Consider the following 18,196-nt stretch of genomic DNA (forward strand, 5'->3'; position numbering starts at 1 on the left):
GGAAAACAAAAAAACAAAAAAAACCCCACAAAACTGTCAACAGAAAACAACCAATCACCTTTGAAACGCCCAGGGAGCCTCCCGGGGGCGGGGCCACAAGCCCCGCCCACAAGGACACGCCCCTATTGCCCGGCACCCAGCCTGCACCGCTCTCTCCCCGACGCGGACACGCGCTCCCAGGACTTACAGACTTCCTGTCGACCCGTCGCTTCCGGTAGTCTCTCCGACCAATCACACGGCCTCGGAGGCGGGCCGTCGTCCCCCAGGCCCCGCCTTCCCCGCGCGGGGGAAGCTTCAAGCCGCGGCGCGAGGCCCCGGGGCCGCACGCGTCTCCCTCCATGGCTTCCTCGGGGAAGCTCGGCTCTTTCCGCCTTCCCCCGTTGCCCACCGTTCGGGAGATCATTAAGTTGTTCGGCCTGCGAGCGGTGAAGCAGCTCTCCCAGAATTTCCTCCTGGACTTGAGGCTGACAGGTGGCGGAGTCGTCCCCGGCGGGCGCGGGTGGTCCGGGTGATGGAGCGGGGCCGGGCGGGGGCGGCTGTCCGTCAAGCGCTTCTCCGTCCTCTCGGGGCTCGGCGCTCCTGCAACCGGCGAGCTTCAGGTCCGCGGCGGACGGTTCTGCCGGCCGGAGCCGCTTCCCGCCCTCTCCATTATGAGCGGGGCTTAAGTTAGTGCCGTTTGCTCTCTTTCCCTGTTTGTTGCCAGTCTGTCCCTGGCTCGGCAGCCTGGCGCGGGAACCTGCTCCTGTGATCTCAGCACTCGCGGGGCAGAGGCAGGAGGATGGCCGCCAGTTAGAGAGAGCCCCTGTTTGAGAAACGAATCCAAAATAGTAACTGTCAGCAGGGTGAATGTTCACTTCTTGAGCCCAGGAGTCGCTCCGGGGAGTGGACGCTCGCTCTGCAAAGGCGTGCTCAGCAAACAGCGCCAACTGCTCCCTCAGGCCAACGCTGCGACCCTGACCCTGCAACTGCCTGGAGAGAGTGTGCAGCTCAGTAAATTGACATCCTCGGGCCACTTTCAAAGTACCTCCTACGCGGTAAAATGTTCATAGGGGGAAGGTCGCCCGAGTTTTCACAGGTGTTTGTTAATTGACCTACCACCCACGTGTTAGTGATGCTGTCCAGTGATGAGACTGTGAGGTCCATCTGTTGCAAATAAGGGCACGAGTCGACTCGTGGAGTTTCAGACCCTCTGCCTAAGTTGAAGGAGACACCCCCCACCAAAAAAAAAAATGTTTGATTACGTGATGCATGGACCACAAAGCATACATTAGCCATTTGTTTCTTGAACTTGGAGCCTTCATACTGTAACACAGTTAGCCCTCTTAAGATTTCTCATCTTTTATTCACTAGAAAAGCCTACAAGGACCTTAAGGTCACCGACTTTTAGATGCTTTGGTACTGTCCTCTCCCAGCCATTAGCAAAGAGAAAACTCACTTCCCTGCTAAAATACCGTTTGCTTTTAAAAAAAAAAAAAAAAAAAAAGACTGACTGGCCTCGAACTCATTGTACAGCAGGTGACGCTAAACTTCTGATCCTCCATCCCTCATCTCCCAAGTGCTGAACGTATAAGCAGGGGCCTCCATGCTCAGTTAGTGGTTGTTCAGTATGCATTCTGGGGCTTCAGACACGCTAGACAAGCACTCTGTCAAATGACCTTTAATTTTTCATGTCGCGTGCATCCCCGGGAGTAAGTTCGGCATTCTTAGGTCCTTTATCCACTTTCTTGCGGGAACCAAGGTGAAAGAAAGTAAAGGGACTTATCCTCGTGACCTCAGGTGGACCGAGACTGAAACTCAGACTTCGGGGCTTGACGTTGGGTCTTTGGTATCTGGCTGTGTGTGAGTGTCCCTGCGAAGCGTAGGGATGAAACCCCTACCCCACCCATTGCTGCTTTCCATTTTTAAAACTGACAATATTAAGTTCATAATTCTCCTGCTTGATAAGTCATTCTCATTTGGTCCGAGAGACCAGTTGGCAACCTGTAACCGCCTAGGGTGGAACTCCTCTGCCATTTGCTTTTCTTCAGGACATTCGGTGTGTCATTCAGATAAATTATATTAGGATGGTAAGAGAATGTACATATGTCACCCAAAACAGCTGGCTTCGGGGGAGGGTGTTAATTCCCTTTCTACCTGTTACAAGGCAATACTATTTGGGAATGGGTAGGCACTGTTTTGCCTTTAACTTGACCTAAATTGATGGCCAGTAACCATCAACTGGGACTGTACGTTGCCCATATACAGTGCTAAGAAATACTAGTGTGTTTCTAATAGGAAAAATTCCATTGTCCACCGAGGTCCAGTTGTGTGAATTTTAATATCTTGCAGTCAGTAAGACCAATACATTGTGTTTTTCCAGAGTGATGGTTAGTTGCAGTCAACTATTGGTGCGTGTGTGTGTGTGTGTGTGTGTGTGTGTGTGTGTGTGTGTGTGTGATTTCTTAGGTTCTGTGACTTACACTAACTAAAGAATTAGCAATTCCTTTTTAACTTATGTGTTTGTAGAGCTTAAGATTTCAATTAGTAAATCCAAACCTTTTTCTGGAAATGATCAAGTTCAAGTTTAGTGTGACTCTGGTCTCCAAGTAGCTATAGGAGAGAACAGAGGCTTCTGCATTCTCCTTCTGGATTTTCCCCTGTGAGAATGGACGGATGAATGTGAATGTAATCGGATATTTGATGTTCAAGGGTGATATGAAGTACTGTGGGCTCATCTAGACAAGTCTTGGGAATTGGTTGGTTAGGTGGAGAAACAGAAAATGTAGTATTGGTTAAATTTAAGTTAAGGAAATTGTCAGGATAATCCTGGTTGTTGAAGGAAGAAGGAACTATACAATAAAATGAGCTAGAATATTAATGAGTGTTATGGTTGGTTTAGAGGGGGTGCTAAATAACCAATAGTAATTGAGAATTTTTAGGAAATTTACCATAATAATAATAATGGTAGCTAACACTTTTTTCTTTTCCTTTTTTCTTTTTAGACAAAATTGTAAGGAAAGCTGGCAATCTAGCAGATGTTTATGTTTATGAAGTGGGTCCTGGACCTGGGGGAATCACGAGATCCATTCTCAATGCCAACATTGCTGAACTCTTGGTGGTTGAAAAGGACACTCGCTTTATTCCAGGATTACAGGTGAGATAACTTAAAGTGTCTTTCTTAGCGATCAAAACCTAAATGAAATCTTGGGCCGTGATTAAGTCCCCAAGTTGACCAAGGACTATGCAGGCAGTCCTCAAACTGCAGCTTTCCAGGTCCTGTCCCAGTGTGTCTTCTAGAGAAGTCTAGGGAACTGTGTTGTATACAGGAATTCCCAAGTAGTCAGTTGGTCACGGTTTGAATAAAAGCACTAAACACATGGACAATGAATAACCATTTCTATGACTTTGTTTATCTCTAAGCTGTGCATACTATGACCCAGTTCTATAGAAAGAAATAAAAATAATTGTCAATAATGACAAATTGGCATGACTTAGGAGAGCTTTCTTTAGGTTCCGAAAAACATTTCCACACAAAAAAGAGCCCTGAGCTTTAGACCCATATGAGTAGTGATTATTTTGTGACTATAACAGTAAAATTATCCACTGTTCTTTCTCTTTAAAAAAAAAAAAAAATGGTTTCAAAAGAATATATGCAAATGCTTATTTGTATATGCTAGAATGGCTTGAGAAATTTTGTTTTTAAAATCTAGGAGTTTATCTATGTCTCAACAGTCACTCCCAAATAACTACATGGGAACTTCTTATTAATTATAAATGGTTGGCCAGTAGCTCAGGCTTTTTACTAGCTAACTCTTAGGACTTAACCCATTTGTATTAATCTGTACTCTCTTACTCTCTTTTGTCTTGTACCTCTTGTTTCCTCTCCATGTCTGCCTGGTGATTCCTCTGACTCTGCCCTCCTCCTTCCCAGCATTCTCTCTGCCCTGAAAATCCTGCCTAGCCATCAGCGAATCGGCTCTTTATCAACAATGAGAGCAACACGTATTTACAGTGTGCAGGAGGATTACCCACAGCATTTTGTGGGTACTTCTGTAGAAACCTATTGATTTTATTTTTCTCATCTGGCTTCATCAGGTTCTCATATGTTAAATAATTACATATTATTGACTTGTATCTAGTTTTGCCAGTCAGAATTCATTTCAGATTGCTAACTTAATTGTGGGAGTGATACATGGTAAATGTTCCTGGACTGCATGTGAAATTCAGTAGTGTGGGGTTTTATTTTGTTTGTTTGCTTTAAGAACCACATCCCATTTGCAGTGGAAGTAGGAATACTGTTTTTGGTGGGATTATCTGATGACAAAAAAAAAAAGAAACTGGTAACTGTTTTCTCTCTCTGTGTGTGTGTGTGTGTGTGTGTGTGTGTGCGCCTTTAGTGAGCATAGAGAACATGAATTTGACTTTCTTACCCTTCAAAAAGGCTTTTTAAGCATCATATTTCCCTACCTGTGATAAGCATCTTTCCCATTAGCCAGAGGGTGAATAAAATCTGTTAATTCCCATGTTAATGTGTAAACTCTCAGTTTGTTAAAGATGTCAGACGACCAATTATTAAAAGGGGACCACTGCCCTTTTCTTACCCCTGCCTCCTGAGTCTCCATGTTTTGTTAGGTTTATCATCGCTGGCCACCCTGTGTTGCTCTAGTTTCTTGTCCGTCTTACCCATTAGAACCTAAGTGGCACAGGATCTGAGTTTCCATTCCTCTGTCAAGGGACTGCTGGGTATGTATTAGAGCAGCTGTCATTGGATAGTAAAAGTAAACCGTAACGTTGATTATTAAATTTTACACTGTTTTGTATATCAAAGCTAATTCAGGATGTATCACAGGGAATGTACATTTGACTTCTTAGCCATTTCACAAGCAGCCAAATGAATTCTTAAGTTTCGTCTCTGCAGCAAAGGAACCTGCCTTAAAAAGAAATGATGGGTGCTAAATTATCAAACAGGCTTCTTTTTCCTGTAACGAATGTTTCAATATGTAAAGCTATGCTCTAGTAGGCGCCCTAAATTAATCATAAAAATTCTTAAAAGCAGAAATAGCGGCCTATTTTAAGGATTCCATTTTAGTGATTTCTAAGCTAATAGAGTTACTTTTTAAAGAAAATGTAATAATTTATAAAATATCTTCTGGGTGAAAGAAGATCATTTGTAGCTTGATTGGTTGTTTCAGTGTCGTCATCATGGGGCAGCTGTGGGGGGAGGGTAGCACCGGGTGACATGTGTAATGTCCCTTCTATGTGTTGAAAAGGTAAGGAGCCTGTTGGGTATGTGAAAGCAACATAAGAGATTTTTATGGCAAGGGACATTCGTGTTCACCTCTGGCTGCCAGGATTCACTTGGACTCTGAGTTGCTGTGTGCCCTTCGGTGGGAAATTCTGTGCATTTTGCCTCCATCTACTCGTGGAATTGTTGCTAGTATTTAGTAAGTGCCTGACACTTGGCTCATCAGTGAATCTTTTCATTTAGCTTTTCGTTTTTCAAGACAGGGAAACTCCGTAGGCCAGGCTGGCCTTGAACTCAGAGATCTGCCTGCCTCTGCCTCCTGAGTGTGCCACCGTGCCCGGCTTCAGTGTCTCTGTGTCTTGGGCATCTCTGGTGATTAAGAATTGGTCCAGGCAACTGCTGATGAACAGACCTCTTTCTGGGAATGTTGTACCACTCAGGTTGTGTGTTTCTTCCACACTGCATTGTGATCATTTTTTTTTTTTTTTTTTTTTTTTTTTGTATTTTTTATGACTAAAGATTCTTTATGAAGGGGAGTAAGGAGAGTTTATGTCTCAGGGAGCTTGACACCTCAATAGATTTTTTCCCCCCCTCCTCTTTGTAAGCTGGAGATAAGGTCAGAAATGTGTCTCCCTTTGGGCAAGGTGTCCAGATGGCTTCTTAAATTTTTAATTCATACATTAGTAATTATAATGATAACAAATATTGCTCAAATGCTGACCAGTAAACACTTGGTTTTATGGATTTATTGCTGTTTTATTGAGGTTCCATAAACCTCACAGAGTGAAATACTCAGATCACAGATAAGCTGTGGTACCGTCTCACACCAAGGATGGTAGACGTGGTCATGAGGAGAGCTACTCTTGTAATGGATTGCTTCCTCCTCCATTTGCTTGTCCCTGGACAGCTGATGAGGAGGAAGACTTTTCTCCTCTTCCATTAGAGTTAGACTATAATAATTTCACATGTACTTTTTAGTTAATGCTGTGTACATTTGTAACTTTTTCTCGGAATAATTATTTTCACACATATGAGGTATTTATCAGTAGCTTTCTGTGTTTGTTAGTCCACTGTGTGAATATACCAGTTTTGTATTCACCTTTTGATGGACTTTCTTGACAATTGCATAGCAAGCCATTTGAATATTAGCATGCAAATGTTTTATTAGTACATGCTTTCATCTTTGTCCAGTGAAGTTCTGGGTCTGATGTTCTGCCTATGTTATTTTCTGTTACAAAAGTACCAAACTGTAGTAGCTGTCCCTTTTTCTGCTCTGACTGGATGTAGTGGGGTTGTAGTTGCTGTATGTGTTTGCACACACTGGTGTGGTGAGCTTTTGGTGTTTGGTCTTTGTTAAAACCTTATGATTTGTATGTCTTGAGGGTTTGCTAGCTTTTCCCTAGTGACTGATGATGGGGTGGGTATTGAGCCCTTACTTTTTACCTACACTTTACCTGAGGAATTATTTAGATATTTTTGCTATTTTCAGTGGTGGTCCATTGAAATTTTGAGAGCTCTTTATGTGGTTCAGGCACATGCTGTGCTGATACTTTCTCAGCTGTGACTTTTCCCATCTCTTTAACAGGGTCTCTTGAGAAGAAATGTTACTGAGTACAAAATTTGTCAGCTCTTTCTTTTAAATATGATTTTGTATCATTTTTGAAGAATATTTGTGAAAACCAGTTACTAAGAAGTGAAAAAAAAAAAAAAGTGAGGAGATGGTAGTTTTTAATCCCAGCACTCAGGAGGCAGAGGCAGGCAAATCTTGGAGTTCAAGGCCAGCCTGTTCTACAAAGTGAGTTCCAGGACAGTCAGGGCTATAAACAAACAAAAAATTTCCTGTATTTGTTATTGTTGTTGAGTGTTTTAGCTTTTAACTGTAGATGTCTGTTCATTTTGACTCTGGTTTTGTCTGTTGGGGCAAGGTCAAGGCTCAGAGGTTCAGATTCATATTGCCCCCCCCCCCCCCCCCGCCCACTCTCCTCTCCTGCACTCTGTGTCTGCCTGCTTGGCTCCCTGCCTGCCATTTTGCACTGTGTGTTGAGTTCATCTTTCTGCTTCAGAATTGTCCCCTTAATACTGAGCTTGGAATCCAGTTCTTTTCCACTGGTGTGTTCCCTGTCTTTTGCTTGAGATTAGGTTGAAACTAAAAATTAATTTGGGTGGGAATTCACTAATGATAAAACCTTCCGGCCTGTGAATATTGTATATAAATTTATATTTTTCTCTTGATACTATTTTATACTTCTTAGTGTGCAGATTTTGCTCACACCAGATTTCCCCTCAAAATTGCATGCATTTTGCTGCTCTTGTACTGGATTCTAGTTTTTACTTTGCAGTGGGGTTGTTCCCATTGACTTCTTAGATTGCTGACTTTGTGTTCTGGAACTTTACTAAACTCATTTATTGGTGGCTGCTTTGTAGATTCCTTATATTATGTGTCTATTACCATATCATTCAATAAAGACAGTTCTGCCTCCTCCATTCTAATCAATCCCTTTGCCCGGTGTTTCTTCTCTTCGTCAGTGACTAGGGACACCAGTACAGAGTTGAACAGGAGTAGTCAGAGTACACACCCTGGTCTCATCTCATCTCTGCTCCAGAGAATGTAGCACAAATAGTAAAAACCCAGAGACTGATACTGGGGTTCAAGCTGGAGATCAGAAAAGCAAAGCAGTTGCCACTAGAGAGTTCTCTCTCACCTCTTCCAACGCTCAGGCAGAAAGGGTGATGCTTTGATCCTCACACTGCTCCTGACTGCCCGGCTGCTCAGACTCACTGAGACTGCAGACTGAATACAGAATGAGACCCCGAGCTCCTGTCTTACACACCTCTCTGGTGCTGGGATTAAAGGTGTGCACCACCACCACCATCACCACCCAGCTTCTGTGGCTTACTAGTGTGACTGCTGGGATTAAAGGTGTGTGCCACCATTTCCTGGCCTCTGTGACTGTGGCTAACTTTGCATTCTGATCTCCTGGCAAGCTTTATTAAATCATAAATAAGATACCACCAAAGGAGAACGTTTAACCTTGACTGCTGTGATGTTGGGCTTTTTCTAGCTCCCCTTCTCCAACTGAGGGGAAGTCTCCTCTGCTCATAGTTTGCTAAGGGGTGCGGTTTTCTTTTTTGCAATCAATGAATACTGGGTTTATTGAAATGTTTTTCTTTTTGAGACTGTTAATATGGTGAATTGTATTGATTTTTTTTTTCTCTTTAATGTTAGCCCAACCATCTGTAGAATCTATAGCAATGCCACTTCTCCTTTTATGATATGAGTTATTTATGTATACCTTGTTTTTTTTCTGATCTGATTATAGATTAGTTGACTTTATTGATCTCTAAAATACAGCTTTAGTTTCATTGACTTATCTGTTTTCAGTGTGGTTGACATCTGCTCTGAAATCTCTCATTCTGTTTATGTTGGGTCTGATTTGTTCTGCTTTCTCTCTAGCTTGACTTGAAGCTTTTTCTGGTTTATAGATTAATGCTAAACATTTCTACTTTGTCAGAAAACCACAAATTCCAAAGTGTCATGGGTTTTTTTTTTTTTCTTTAATTCCATTAAAAGCAATTTCCTTTTCTGTTTGTTTCACCCATTAATAAGAGTTGAACCACAGAGTACTTTCTTTTATAGCTACTTTTAAGATACTAAAGTTAAAGAAACATTTCAAAAGAAATTCAAAATTTCCATTTGACCTCTGTTTTACTTTTGGTTTGTATCTGGCTTGTGAGCAAGTTAGAAATTTGTCATTTAATTTGCATCTTTTTCTATATTTCTTTCTATTTTCATTTCATTATGTTCAGAAAACATACTTGTATAAGCATATCATAGCAAATTTATTCAAATTGACTTTATGGTATAAATACAGCCTTAGTAAATGTTACATATGTAAAATACACATAAATGCCAGGAAATTCTTTTTGTGTATGTATGGTCTGGGGAAGGAGAGATGTCTGGTGTCTCATGCTCCATTTTCATGTAGGAAGATCAAGGGTTCTTCTCAATCAATAGGTTATATGCTTGCTTACTGGAATTTTAGAACCACGAAGGAAACATCGACTATTTTAGTGTTGTATCAGGCTTCTTAAAATGGGTGTGGCAGAAAGTTTATGGGTCTGAATAATCAAAGACACTGGCTTGCAGACCTGAGATGTGCTAACCTTTGACCCCCAGCTTACAATTGAAGCTGTTTGTTTTGCCTTTCTCTTCCATACCATGGGAGTCCTAGCTACCTTTTCCCTGCTGACACATGAAGGTGTGAGGAAATTTACTCAATCTTTGAGTCCATGGAGGGGCTGGCAACCAAGCTTCTACTGTCGCTTCTCTGCCCTGTTTAAGAGCAAGCACCAGCTTTGAAGGTGGTGTAGCATCCACTTAGTTCCTTTAGAACAGTGGCCTTCATCTGTTTTGGACATTCATAAACTTTCTTTTTATCATCTACCATATGATTCTTCTTGTGTTTGCTGTAGAGTTTTGCCTAGCCTTCTGCTTGTATTTATTTCAGCAGTATTTGGGCTCTATTCTATGGCAAATTGGGAAGAAGGTAATTAATGCTTAGCTCACATGGTGCTGACTGCTATGAGCCCCTTACTGAAGGTGGCATGAAACAGACCAAATAGCTATGTGATGTTGTTTTTTATTTTCAACAAGGGAATTTTAATTTTTGCTCAAGTTCCAAGAATTGCATGAGTGCTTTTCTCATTAAATTAAGTTGCCAAAAGCCACCTAGGACAAGCACAGTCAGACCCCTGCAGAATGCTTTCACAAAAGCTCTGGCTATTGAGGAAAGCATTCTTCGGCGCGTATGTGACCTTTAGTAAAGGCACGGCCCTTTCATTGTTCTGTGTACCTTTACAAACCCTCACACGGAAAGAAACAATTCCTCTCTAGGGGACTTGGCATGATTTCTTCTGACACCGAGAAAGTTTTATATGCCATTGTGCAAACTAGGAGCTAACAGTTCTTCTGGTAGGGTTAGCAGTAGTCATTTTTCCATGTGCGTTCTCCATCTTACGATTTGATTTTTCTACTGTTTTAAGCCTTAGTGAACATCTTTTACTCAAAGCCATTTCACATTGCATTTTGGAAGAGTACATTGAAAACGTACATTTAAGTAATGGAACAGCGTGAGAGTGGCTGCCCAGATACTCACCTGTTAGTTAGCATGGTGGGCTGTGCTCTGAGCCCATCAATCATGATGTTGCATCCCAGGGTTTGAAATGTAATGCATGAGGATGCTCTGGAAGTGTAGTAGTGATTTCTCCCACCCCACAATAGCATGATCTGATGAAAACATTTTTCAGTTATCTCTGGCTGGGTAGGGAATCTGTATATGCTGTTGCTGAGTATCACTTGAGGTGTTTTAGAGGGGGTTTTCTACAATTTTAATGTCAGTTCGGTTGGTTTGGTACCCCCTCCCCGCCACCCCATTCTTTAGCTAACTCCTTCTGCCATGAGGAGTTGGACAAGAGAAGCTGAAGCTACACAGTTGTCCAGGAGGAAACAGACCTCGTACAAAATGTACTTGGTGTGTCTTGACTAAGTGTTAAACCTGAATGGGAGTCCAGAAGGAATAGAATAGAAATGCAGCTTTGTACTAGGAAAGGAGAGTAGCTTGCTGTTTTTGTCAGCTCTTAGTACACAGTTGTATATGTGAGTAGAGAGTATGGAACAAATAACATTTCAAACAAAATTATCAGTATTTTAACTAATACCAGGGAGGCAGGTTTAACACTGTTTTGCTTTAGTTCTAATTACTAATTACTTAATTACTTTTTATATATTGACATTGTGTAACAAGCTTTTAGTTCTGCCTCTTTGTTTTTTGATATGTTAATTTGTTTTATTTTAATTATGTGAGGCATAATTGCAGAAAAAAAAAAACTTAGCTTTCTCCATTACTGGTAAATGTTATCATTAAATTCACTGTGTCTATACAGTTATCATATTTCCCATAAGGATTCTTTCAGTTTTTAGTATCTTGAAATTACTATTTTCTAAGATGTATTATCTGAAACTGATGAGTTAAATTTTACCAAACCATGGTAGCTTTAATTAATTCCTAAATATATTAATGTCAGAGGTACACAATTATTTTTGATAATCGTGACTAGCCATATCAAATTAACCGATCCTAAATTTAAAATGTCCAATCTCTTACTAAAACAGGCAATTTCACCTATACTTGAAACTTGCATTTGTGTAATCTTGCCTCAGTTATTGCTAAGTTAAATCTTTGCAGTTTCCTCCGCCCCACAGATGCTAAGAGCCAGCTTCTACAGTGGTTTGTTCCTAGCTTCTTGAATGCTGGGTAGTGGTCCACACTCACTTGCTTATTAAAAAATGCATGTCACAGTCACTGTGGACACTTAAGTAGGCAAGAAGCAGCTCTTCCCTCCAGCAACACACTTGTTAGAGAGACAGAAACTTGCACGTGTGCGGCTGCCACAGCTTGTTAGGAGTGCTATCTAGAGCTGTGGGCATGGCACAGTGTGAGGGACACAGAAGCAGTCAAGTCACAGCCTGGCTCGGGCCTCCTCTCTGACCCAGGGTCAAGCAGAGAGGAAATCCTTAGCAAGTTGTGTGCCTTGCTTCGGAGTCTCCCTCCGGCGTCCCAGAGCCCCCTTTAACCTTCCTGTCCGTTGTTTGAAATGGACAATGGGGAGTGTTGGGGAGTGGGCAGGGTAGGAGAGCAAAGGGACAGAGTTCTCCCGAACCGTTCCTACGTAGCCTATGCCATTTCTCAGAGCTCAGCACCCGAGCTGGAGGCGGGGTAGGTGCTCTGAGCAACTGACCTGAGACAGAACATGTGCAGTGCGGTAAAGGTCACCTCTGTCAATGCTGTCAGCCGTGACAGTCAGTCCTGCATTGTAAACATGGTAAACTCAGGGACTACATGCTTGTGTGTTTTTAATGTATGTATTTTACATCCGGGGCACACTTTCCCCTCCCTCCTCTCCTCTCAGCCCCTTCCCCAACCCCCATCTCTGTCCCTACCCCTCCTCAATCTACTCCTCCTCTGTTTCTGTTCAGGAAAGGGCAGGTGTCCCATGGGTATCACAGAACATGGTATATATCAAGTTGTAGGAGGACTAAGCACCTCCCCATGTGTTAAGGCTGGACCAGGCCACCTTGTATGGGGAGCAGGGCCCCAAAGGCCTGTGAAAGAGGAGGAGACAGTGGGGACGGGTGTCTCCGACTGCATGGTTTTTGTTTGACCAAGGACATCAAGAAGTAAGTTTTGTACTGGAGGCAGAGGGACCTCACACCCAGTTTGGTTCACCCTTGGTGCTCACTTATGGTAATGGCCAGCTTTTAGGATATGATGCTGAAGACTGAAATTAAGGAGAAAATGCATTAGAGGGCTAAGAAAAGAGGTTCTGCTGTGGTTTGCTTTGGTTTGGTTTGGTTTGGTTTGGTTTGGTTTGGTTTGGTTTGGTTTGGTTTGGTTTGGTTTGGTTTGGTTTGGTGGGGCTGGGGTGGAACCCATAGGTTTGTATATTCTGACAAGTATTCTATTACTGAGCCAAGTCCCAAGTCCTTACTGTTGTCTTTTATGCTAAGAAAGACTGGAGGAGAAAAGGAAATGGATTGCTGGGAATAGAAATAGGCTGAGAGGTAACAGTTGTGAAAATATGCAAGATGCGATTCAGGAAAGGAAGGATGCTGTGTCAGGGAGTGTCCCAAAATGCCAGGTGCTACCAGGCAAACCAAGGGACTGTCTGCTTAGTTTGAATGTGCTCAAAGATTACATTAAGTGCTTTTTTGTGTGCAGACTCTTTCGTGTACATTTTACTATGTGTTCAGTTGAATTAGCTCCTTTTCATCCACTTTACCCTTAGTCCTTAGTTTTTCACTGTAAGTTTTTGTAGCATGGTAACTCTTACCATGCAGAAACACAAGTCATTCTGACTGTCAAATTAGACTGATACACTGTCTTTTAAACCCTGAACTATCACACTAGTCTCCGCTGGTCTACCTAGCCCTCGCCATGTTATGTAGAAACACAGTGGTTTTACTGAGCAGGGTGTCCTGCCAGTTCACCAGTGATCACACCTGGTGTTGGCTTTTCCCACCAATTAAATGATGTGCAGGGTTAGGATTGTGACCCTTGCTGCCCTGAGGTCTCTGAGCTCATTTATTGACCTTTTGTAAACTAGATGCTTTCTGATGCAGCACCTGGAAAACTGAGGATTGTCCATGGGGATGTGCTCACGTACAGAATGGAAAAGGCCTTTCCGGAGCATGTCAGACGGCAGTGGGAGAGCGGTGAGTGCCGGGGGGGGGGGGGGGGGGGGGGTCGGTTCAGTGTCAGTGGAAGGCGAATGTGTACCTGTCAGTTTTGATTTTAGCCATTTGTATCATAGATCCTTGTTTCAGCTATGACCTATCTATTATAATAAAGTGCTTGCTTTTATATAGAGCTATCTGAACAGAATTAAATAATGTGCATTGTAAATTTTATGTATTTTATGTTTTCCTACTTTCTTACCAAACCTGGTTAGTTTTGTTTTTTGTTTGTTTGTTTGTTTTTTGTTTTGTTTTGTTTGTTTTTTTTTTGTTTTTGTTTTTTGTTTTTTTGTTTTTTAAGATGGGGTCTCATGCTGCAGCCAAGGGTGGCCACTCCTCATACAGCCCGGGCTGATATTGAACTTGACAACCCTCCTTCCTGAGCCTCTTCAGTACTGCTCTTACCGCTGTGCACTACCATACCCGGTGGAGTTTTCCCTAATTCCAATCTCCTTGTTTCATATCTTCAAGTGGTAGTTTGTCTGTATGAAAAAGTATATATTTTTGTGACACTATACCAGGTATTGTTAACTATTTTTGAGACGTTGTAAAGCAGGCCACCCACAGACCTTGATCTCTTGGTCCTTTGCCTTCACAGTAGTGACTCTGACCGGACTGGGCACTCCTCCTTCAAGAGCAGGGTTCACTGGGTGGCTGGAATGTGCAGCTCTGGGGAAATGCAGACGACATATGGCATGTGGGTCGCTAGCAGGGACCCTGAGGATAAGTGAAGGGGGTTTTCAGCAGACCGCGCCGCCCCGGTGTGTCTGGACTCCCAGGGCCGGGCTTCTCCAGAGTAACTTGTGTCATAGTCATTGACCCAGCCACGCTAGGATCGGTCACCTGCCTAGCTCGTAGTCTATTTGGTGTCACATATGGCCTTCACGACATCTAGGCACCGGCTTCCTGGTTACTGAGCCCCACCATTCTGCTCAGGGTTTGGAAACTTGCTCTAACTGCTCTTTGCCGGTGGTTTGAGGGTTTGGGGTTTTGTTTGTTTGTAGCTTTTGTTTCATAACCTACTTGCTTGATTCTGAGCTTTTCTTTTGCGGCATCTTCTCCTGCTAAGGGTTTGATTTGCCGCAACTATGCTATTGCTTTGGTTTTATTTCCCACCTAAATATTTCAAGCATTCAAATTTTAGACCCAGCTTTTATCCCCCTTTGGGCATCTAATGATCTGGCAAAACCCATAAAGTCATTGTGTCCAGAGAAAATTGTCTTTTCCTTGGAAATACCTCATTTCATGAACTCTCCTAGAACTTTTTCTTCAGTAAATACAAAACCAATTGTGAGGGGGAAAAAAAGTATATTAAGAGAACTAAAAACTACTGAGTCATATCTTTTCATACGCCTTCATGATTAAACATAAGTGAAACTGGACAGTAAGCATATTCAGAATATATTTGTGTACTCATTCCAAATTGTCTTTTCCGTCCCCAACCGAACAGATCCTCCAAATGTACATATCATTGGAAATCTACCTTTTAGTGTCTCAACTCCACTGATTATCAAGTGGCTTGAAAATGTTTCTCTCAGAGATGGGCCTTTCGCTTATGGCAGAACCAAGATGACGCTAACATTTCAAAAGGAAGTAGCCGAGGTAAGTCTTACTTTTTCTGGATATTTCACTGTATGATCAAATTTGCAAACCAAATACTACTTTGTATTTACCACTAGCTGTGGTTTCTAAGTTAATACTTTTCCATTACACACAGAAAGACCCTTCCAAAAGTTAAGACATGTAATGAAAATAGCAGACCCAACTACTAGATGCTCCCAGTGGAGACTGTGACTTGTACTTGTCAAAGACAGTGTGTTCAGCTCAAGGCCTCTGCAGCTCCGTAGACAAAACCCAGGGAGAGCGAAAGCTTCCTGGTGCTGATTTTACATTCTTATGCCGAGAGTGGCCTGTGCTGTCTTAAAACCGACCCTCTGCAATCCTCAGGATGACAGTTAAAAGGCAGTGTGATAAGTTTGGCATCGAAGAGAATCTCATTAACCAATACATAGATTGTCACTTGATCCCTCCCACCTTCACCCTACTGATCCCACCACACGCACGCACGCGCACGCACACACCTACACCTCAGTTCACCTCAGTTGGGGCCTGCTGAGCCTGCATTCCCAAGGCCTGAGTATTCTTGAATTTACAAAGTGAACCTCTGGGGTGGAGAAGGCCGGCTTGCAAGATAGAACAGCAAGGGTAAACCTAAGGAGAGGATCTGCACGCATAACCTCACCTCACTCTGTTTACATCTTTTCTGCTCTCCGTTACCAAGGTAATAAGGACTGAGTTTTGGATTTCCTTCCCATAGTCTTGATAAATAGATTTGTGTCCATGCATGTCATCTGTTTTAGCTCTGTCCACTTTAAGCTTTACTTAAAAGTGGTCCTACGATATGTGTGTGTGTTGTAAACACCTTGGTAGAATTCACAGTGCTCACGGTTACTATTTATTTGTATAGCTCTGTGTCTTGACCACTCTTTCATTATCGTAATCTGTCCAGTCTCATCATCAGGGACCCGAGATTTGTTTCAGCGCTTTACTATTATGAACAAAACTGTAGTGAAAGTTTTTTGGATGAGATATGTACCTGAAGCTTCATTCTTGTTAGGTGATGCTTAGTGTTTTCTGAAGTCCTCAAGCCTCTGTATTCCTTCCAGTAGTGTGAGCGTGAGTTCATGTTGCTCCCTATTTTGCCAACTCCCGGTATTACTAGACTTACACATGTTTTATTAATCTAGAGATGATGGTGTATGGTGCTGGTTTTTGTCTTTGCTGAGTTTAATGAAATGGGGCACCGCTATATCTTTGGATCACGTGGGTGTTTTACATTGAGCGTTTACCCTTGCTAATCATTCCATTCACTTATCCTGTTTGCTGGTGTGCAGTTATTACATAGTCTCTGTACTAGGGCAGTGTCCTACAGATTGCCTTTCTGTATGCTTATATTGTCATTGTCCTTTTATGGGGTCTTGAGAATTAGACATTTCTTTTTCTTTAACTTTTTCACCAACATATATTAATTATACAAAATAATGGGTTTCATTATGACACTTTCACACACACACACACACACACACACACACACACACACACACACACACACATATATATAGTGGACTTTGATTCTGTTTACACTCACACACGCCCCATTACCCACTCATCTCCACCTTCCCGCTGATCTCTTTTCTTGGATATCATACATTCTTAATTTTTAATTCGTGGTTGTTTCACATCTTACTGAAGAAACCATTTTATGTCTTGATTATGAAGGTATCTTTCTGTTCACTTTTCTATCCGTAATATACTTGGGACCGATTTTACTATTTAGTAAAAGTAAGTTCTATGTTACTATTGCTAGCATATAAATTTCAGCCCCATTTATTACCATCTGCCCTTCACTGGTCTCTTATCAGAAGTACTCTGCAGAAAGCTTTGCTCTGATTAGAGACATCAGGACATTGATGAGGTGCCCAGTAGCAGCAGGCTCTGTGGGGCAGAGGGGAGTCCTCAGGAAGAATCCTCAGGTCAGGTCAGAGGGCACAGATTAATTTGACCAAATGCCTGTTGTGTTCACATGTACTGAAGAAGTAGTTATGCCAGTCTGAGAATGTTTGAATTACTGCTAAGTAAACAGAGTACCAAATCCAAATGGGAGTGAAGTTGTAAAGGCCATATGAGGAGGGCAGAGGGCAGAGGGCACGGCTTAGTGAGTTCTCATTGTGGCACATTGGTAGATTCGTCTCCTGCCGCTGCCGTGAATATCTGGGATTTTTGATCTGGACCAGTGCACTAGAGATTCAAAGCACCGAGCTTTTAATTCTTGGAGGGAAGAGCAGAGCCTTCGGCAGTGGGGTCAGCTTTTCAGTGACTCAGCTGGCAACTGTGGTTTTTAATGATAGCATTGTTGTGACTTCACCATAGGCAATTACTTTTCTTCAACAAAGGCTTATTTTAGTTAAATTTTACCACGAATATTGAATTCATTGCTTGTCTGTAATTTATGGGGTGCATTGGAAGTGTGGGTAACTGGTCCCTTTGGCCGACTTTCACGTTTGCAGGTGAAAGTTTCAAGGGAAGACTGGGTAGTGGCGTTGTCTTGCCTACGCTGTTGCTCTGAAGCACAACCCTGCCTGTTACGTTCTGTATTTTAGCCACAGAACACATTTGTAAGCTGGGCTTCGTTGTTGAGTTATGAGACAGAAGTCCCCCCCTCTTGTCTTTTGTCCGGGACTGTAGGGTGTGACTGTAAGGGTTCAGCCTGGGCACAGTAAAGGGCATGTAAGTCGTGCCCCAGCTCAGAAAATGGAGTTAGCGGGTCTCATCTGGGCTCTGTTTATAGTGAAAACGGACTTGGAGTGCATCTTTGTCCTTACAGGTTGTACAGAAGTTGAACTTGAACACAAGTCATCTGTTTTCTGGTAGACTCATGAGGTTCAGGTTCTCCCTTTTGCTGGGCCTGTGAGTTTTTAAGTGGGTCAGACATCAGCCTCTCTTGTCTTCTTTTTCCTGGAGATGTTGGTTGGTCATGGTTACATCCCTAGTGGGGAAGATGTCACCACTGTTAATGACATAATATTCCCTGTCCCTAGTCCCTTGTCCCTGTAACTTCAAGCACAAGTATAATTTTTCTACTTAGCTTTTCTTTAATTATTTTTTTTAAAATGAATAAC

At 42.5% G+C, this 18,196-nt stretch overlaps 1 protein-coding gene across 1 annotated transcript in view; it reads left to right on the top strand.

The window, feature by feature from the left end:
• Nucleotides 1-265: 265 nt before the first annotated feature.
• Nucleotides 266-18,196, top strand: part of Tfb1m (transcription factor B1, mitochondrial) — a 37,005-nt gene continuing 19,074 nt past the window's right edge. Inside the window, exons 1-4 of the mRNA XM_051205989.1 lie at nt 266-471; nt 2,982-3,133; nt 13,388-13,496; nt 14,968-15,119. Coding sequence (XP_051061946.1) covers nt 339-471; nt 2,982-3,133; nt 13,388-13,496; nt 14,968-15,119 — 546 coding nt within the window. The 5' untranslated portion in view covers nt 266-338. The remainder of the gene's footprint in view (nt 472-2,981; nt 3,134-13,387; nt 13,497-14,967; nt 15,120-18,196) is intronic.

This window comes from Phodopus roborovskii, unplaced genomic scaffold (assembly GCF_943737965.1).
Source record: "Phodopus roborovskii unplaced genomic scaffold, PHOROB, whole genome shotgun sequence".
Classification (NCBI taxonomy): Eukaryota; Metazoa; Chordata; class Mammalia; order Rodentia; family Cricetidae; genus Phodopus; species Phodopus roborovskii.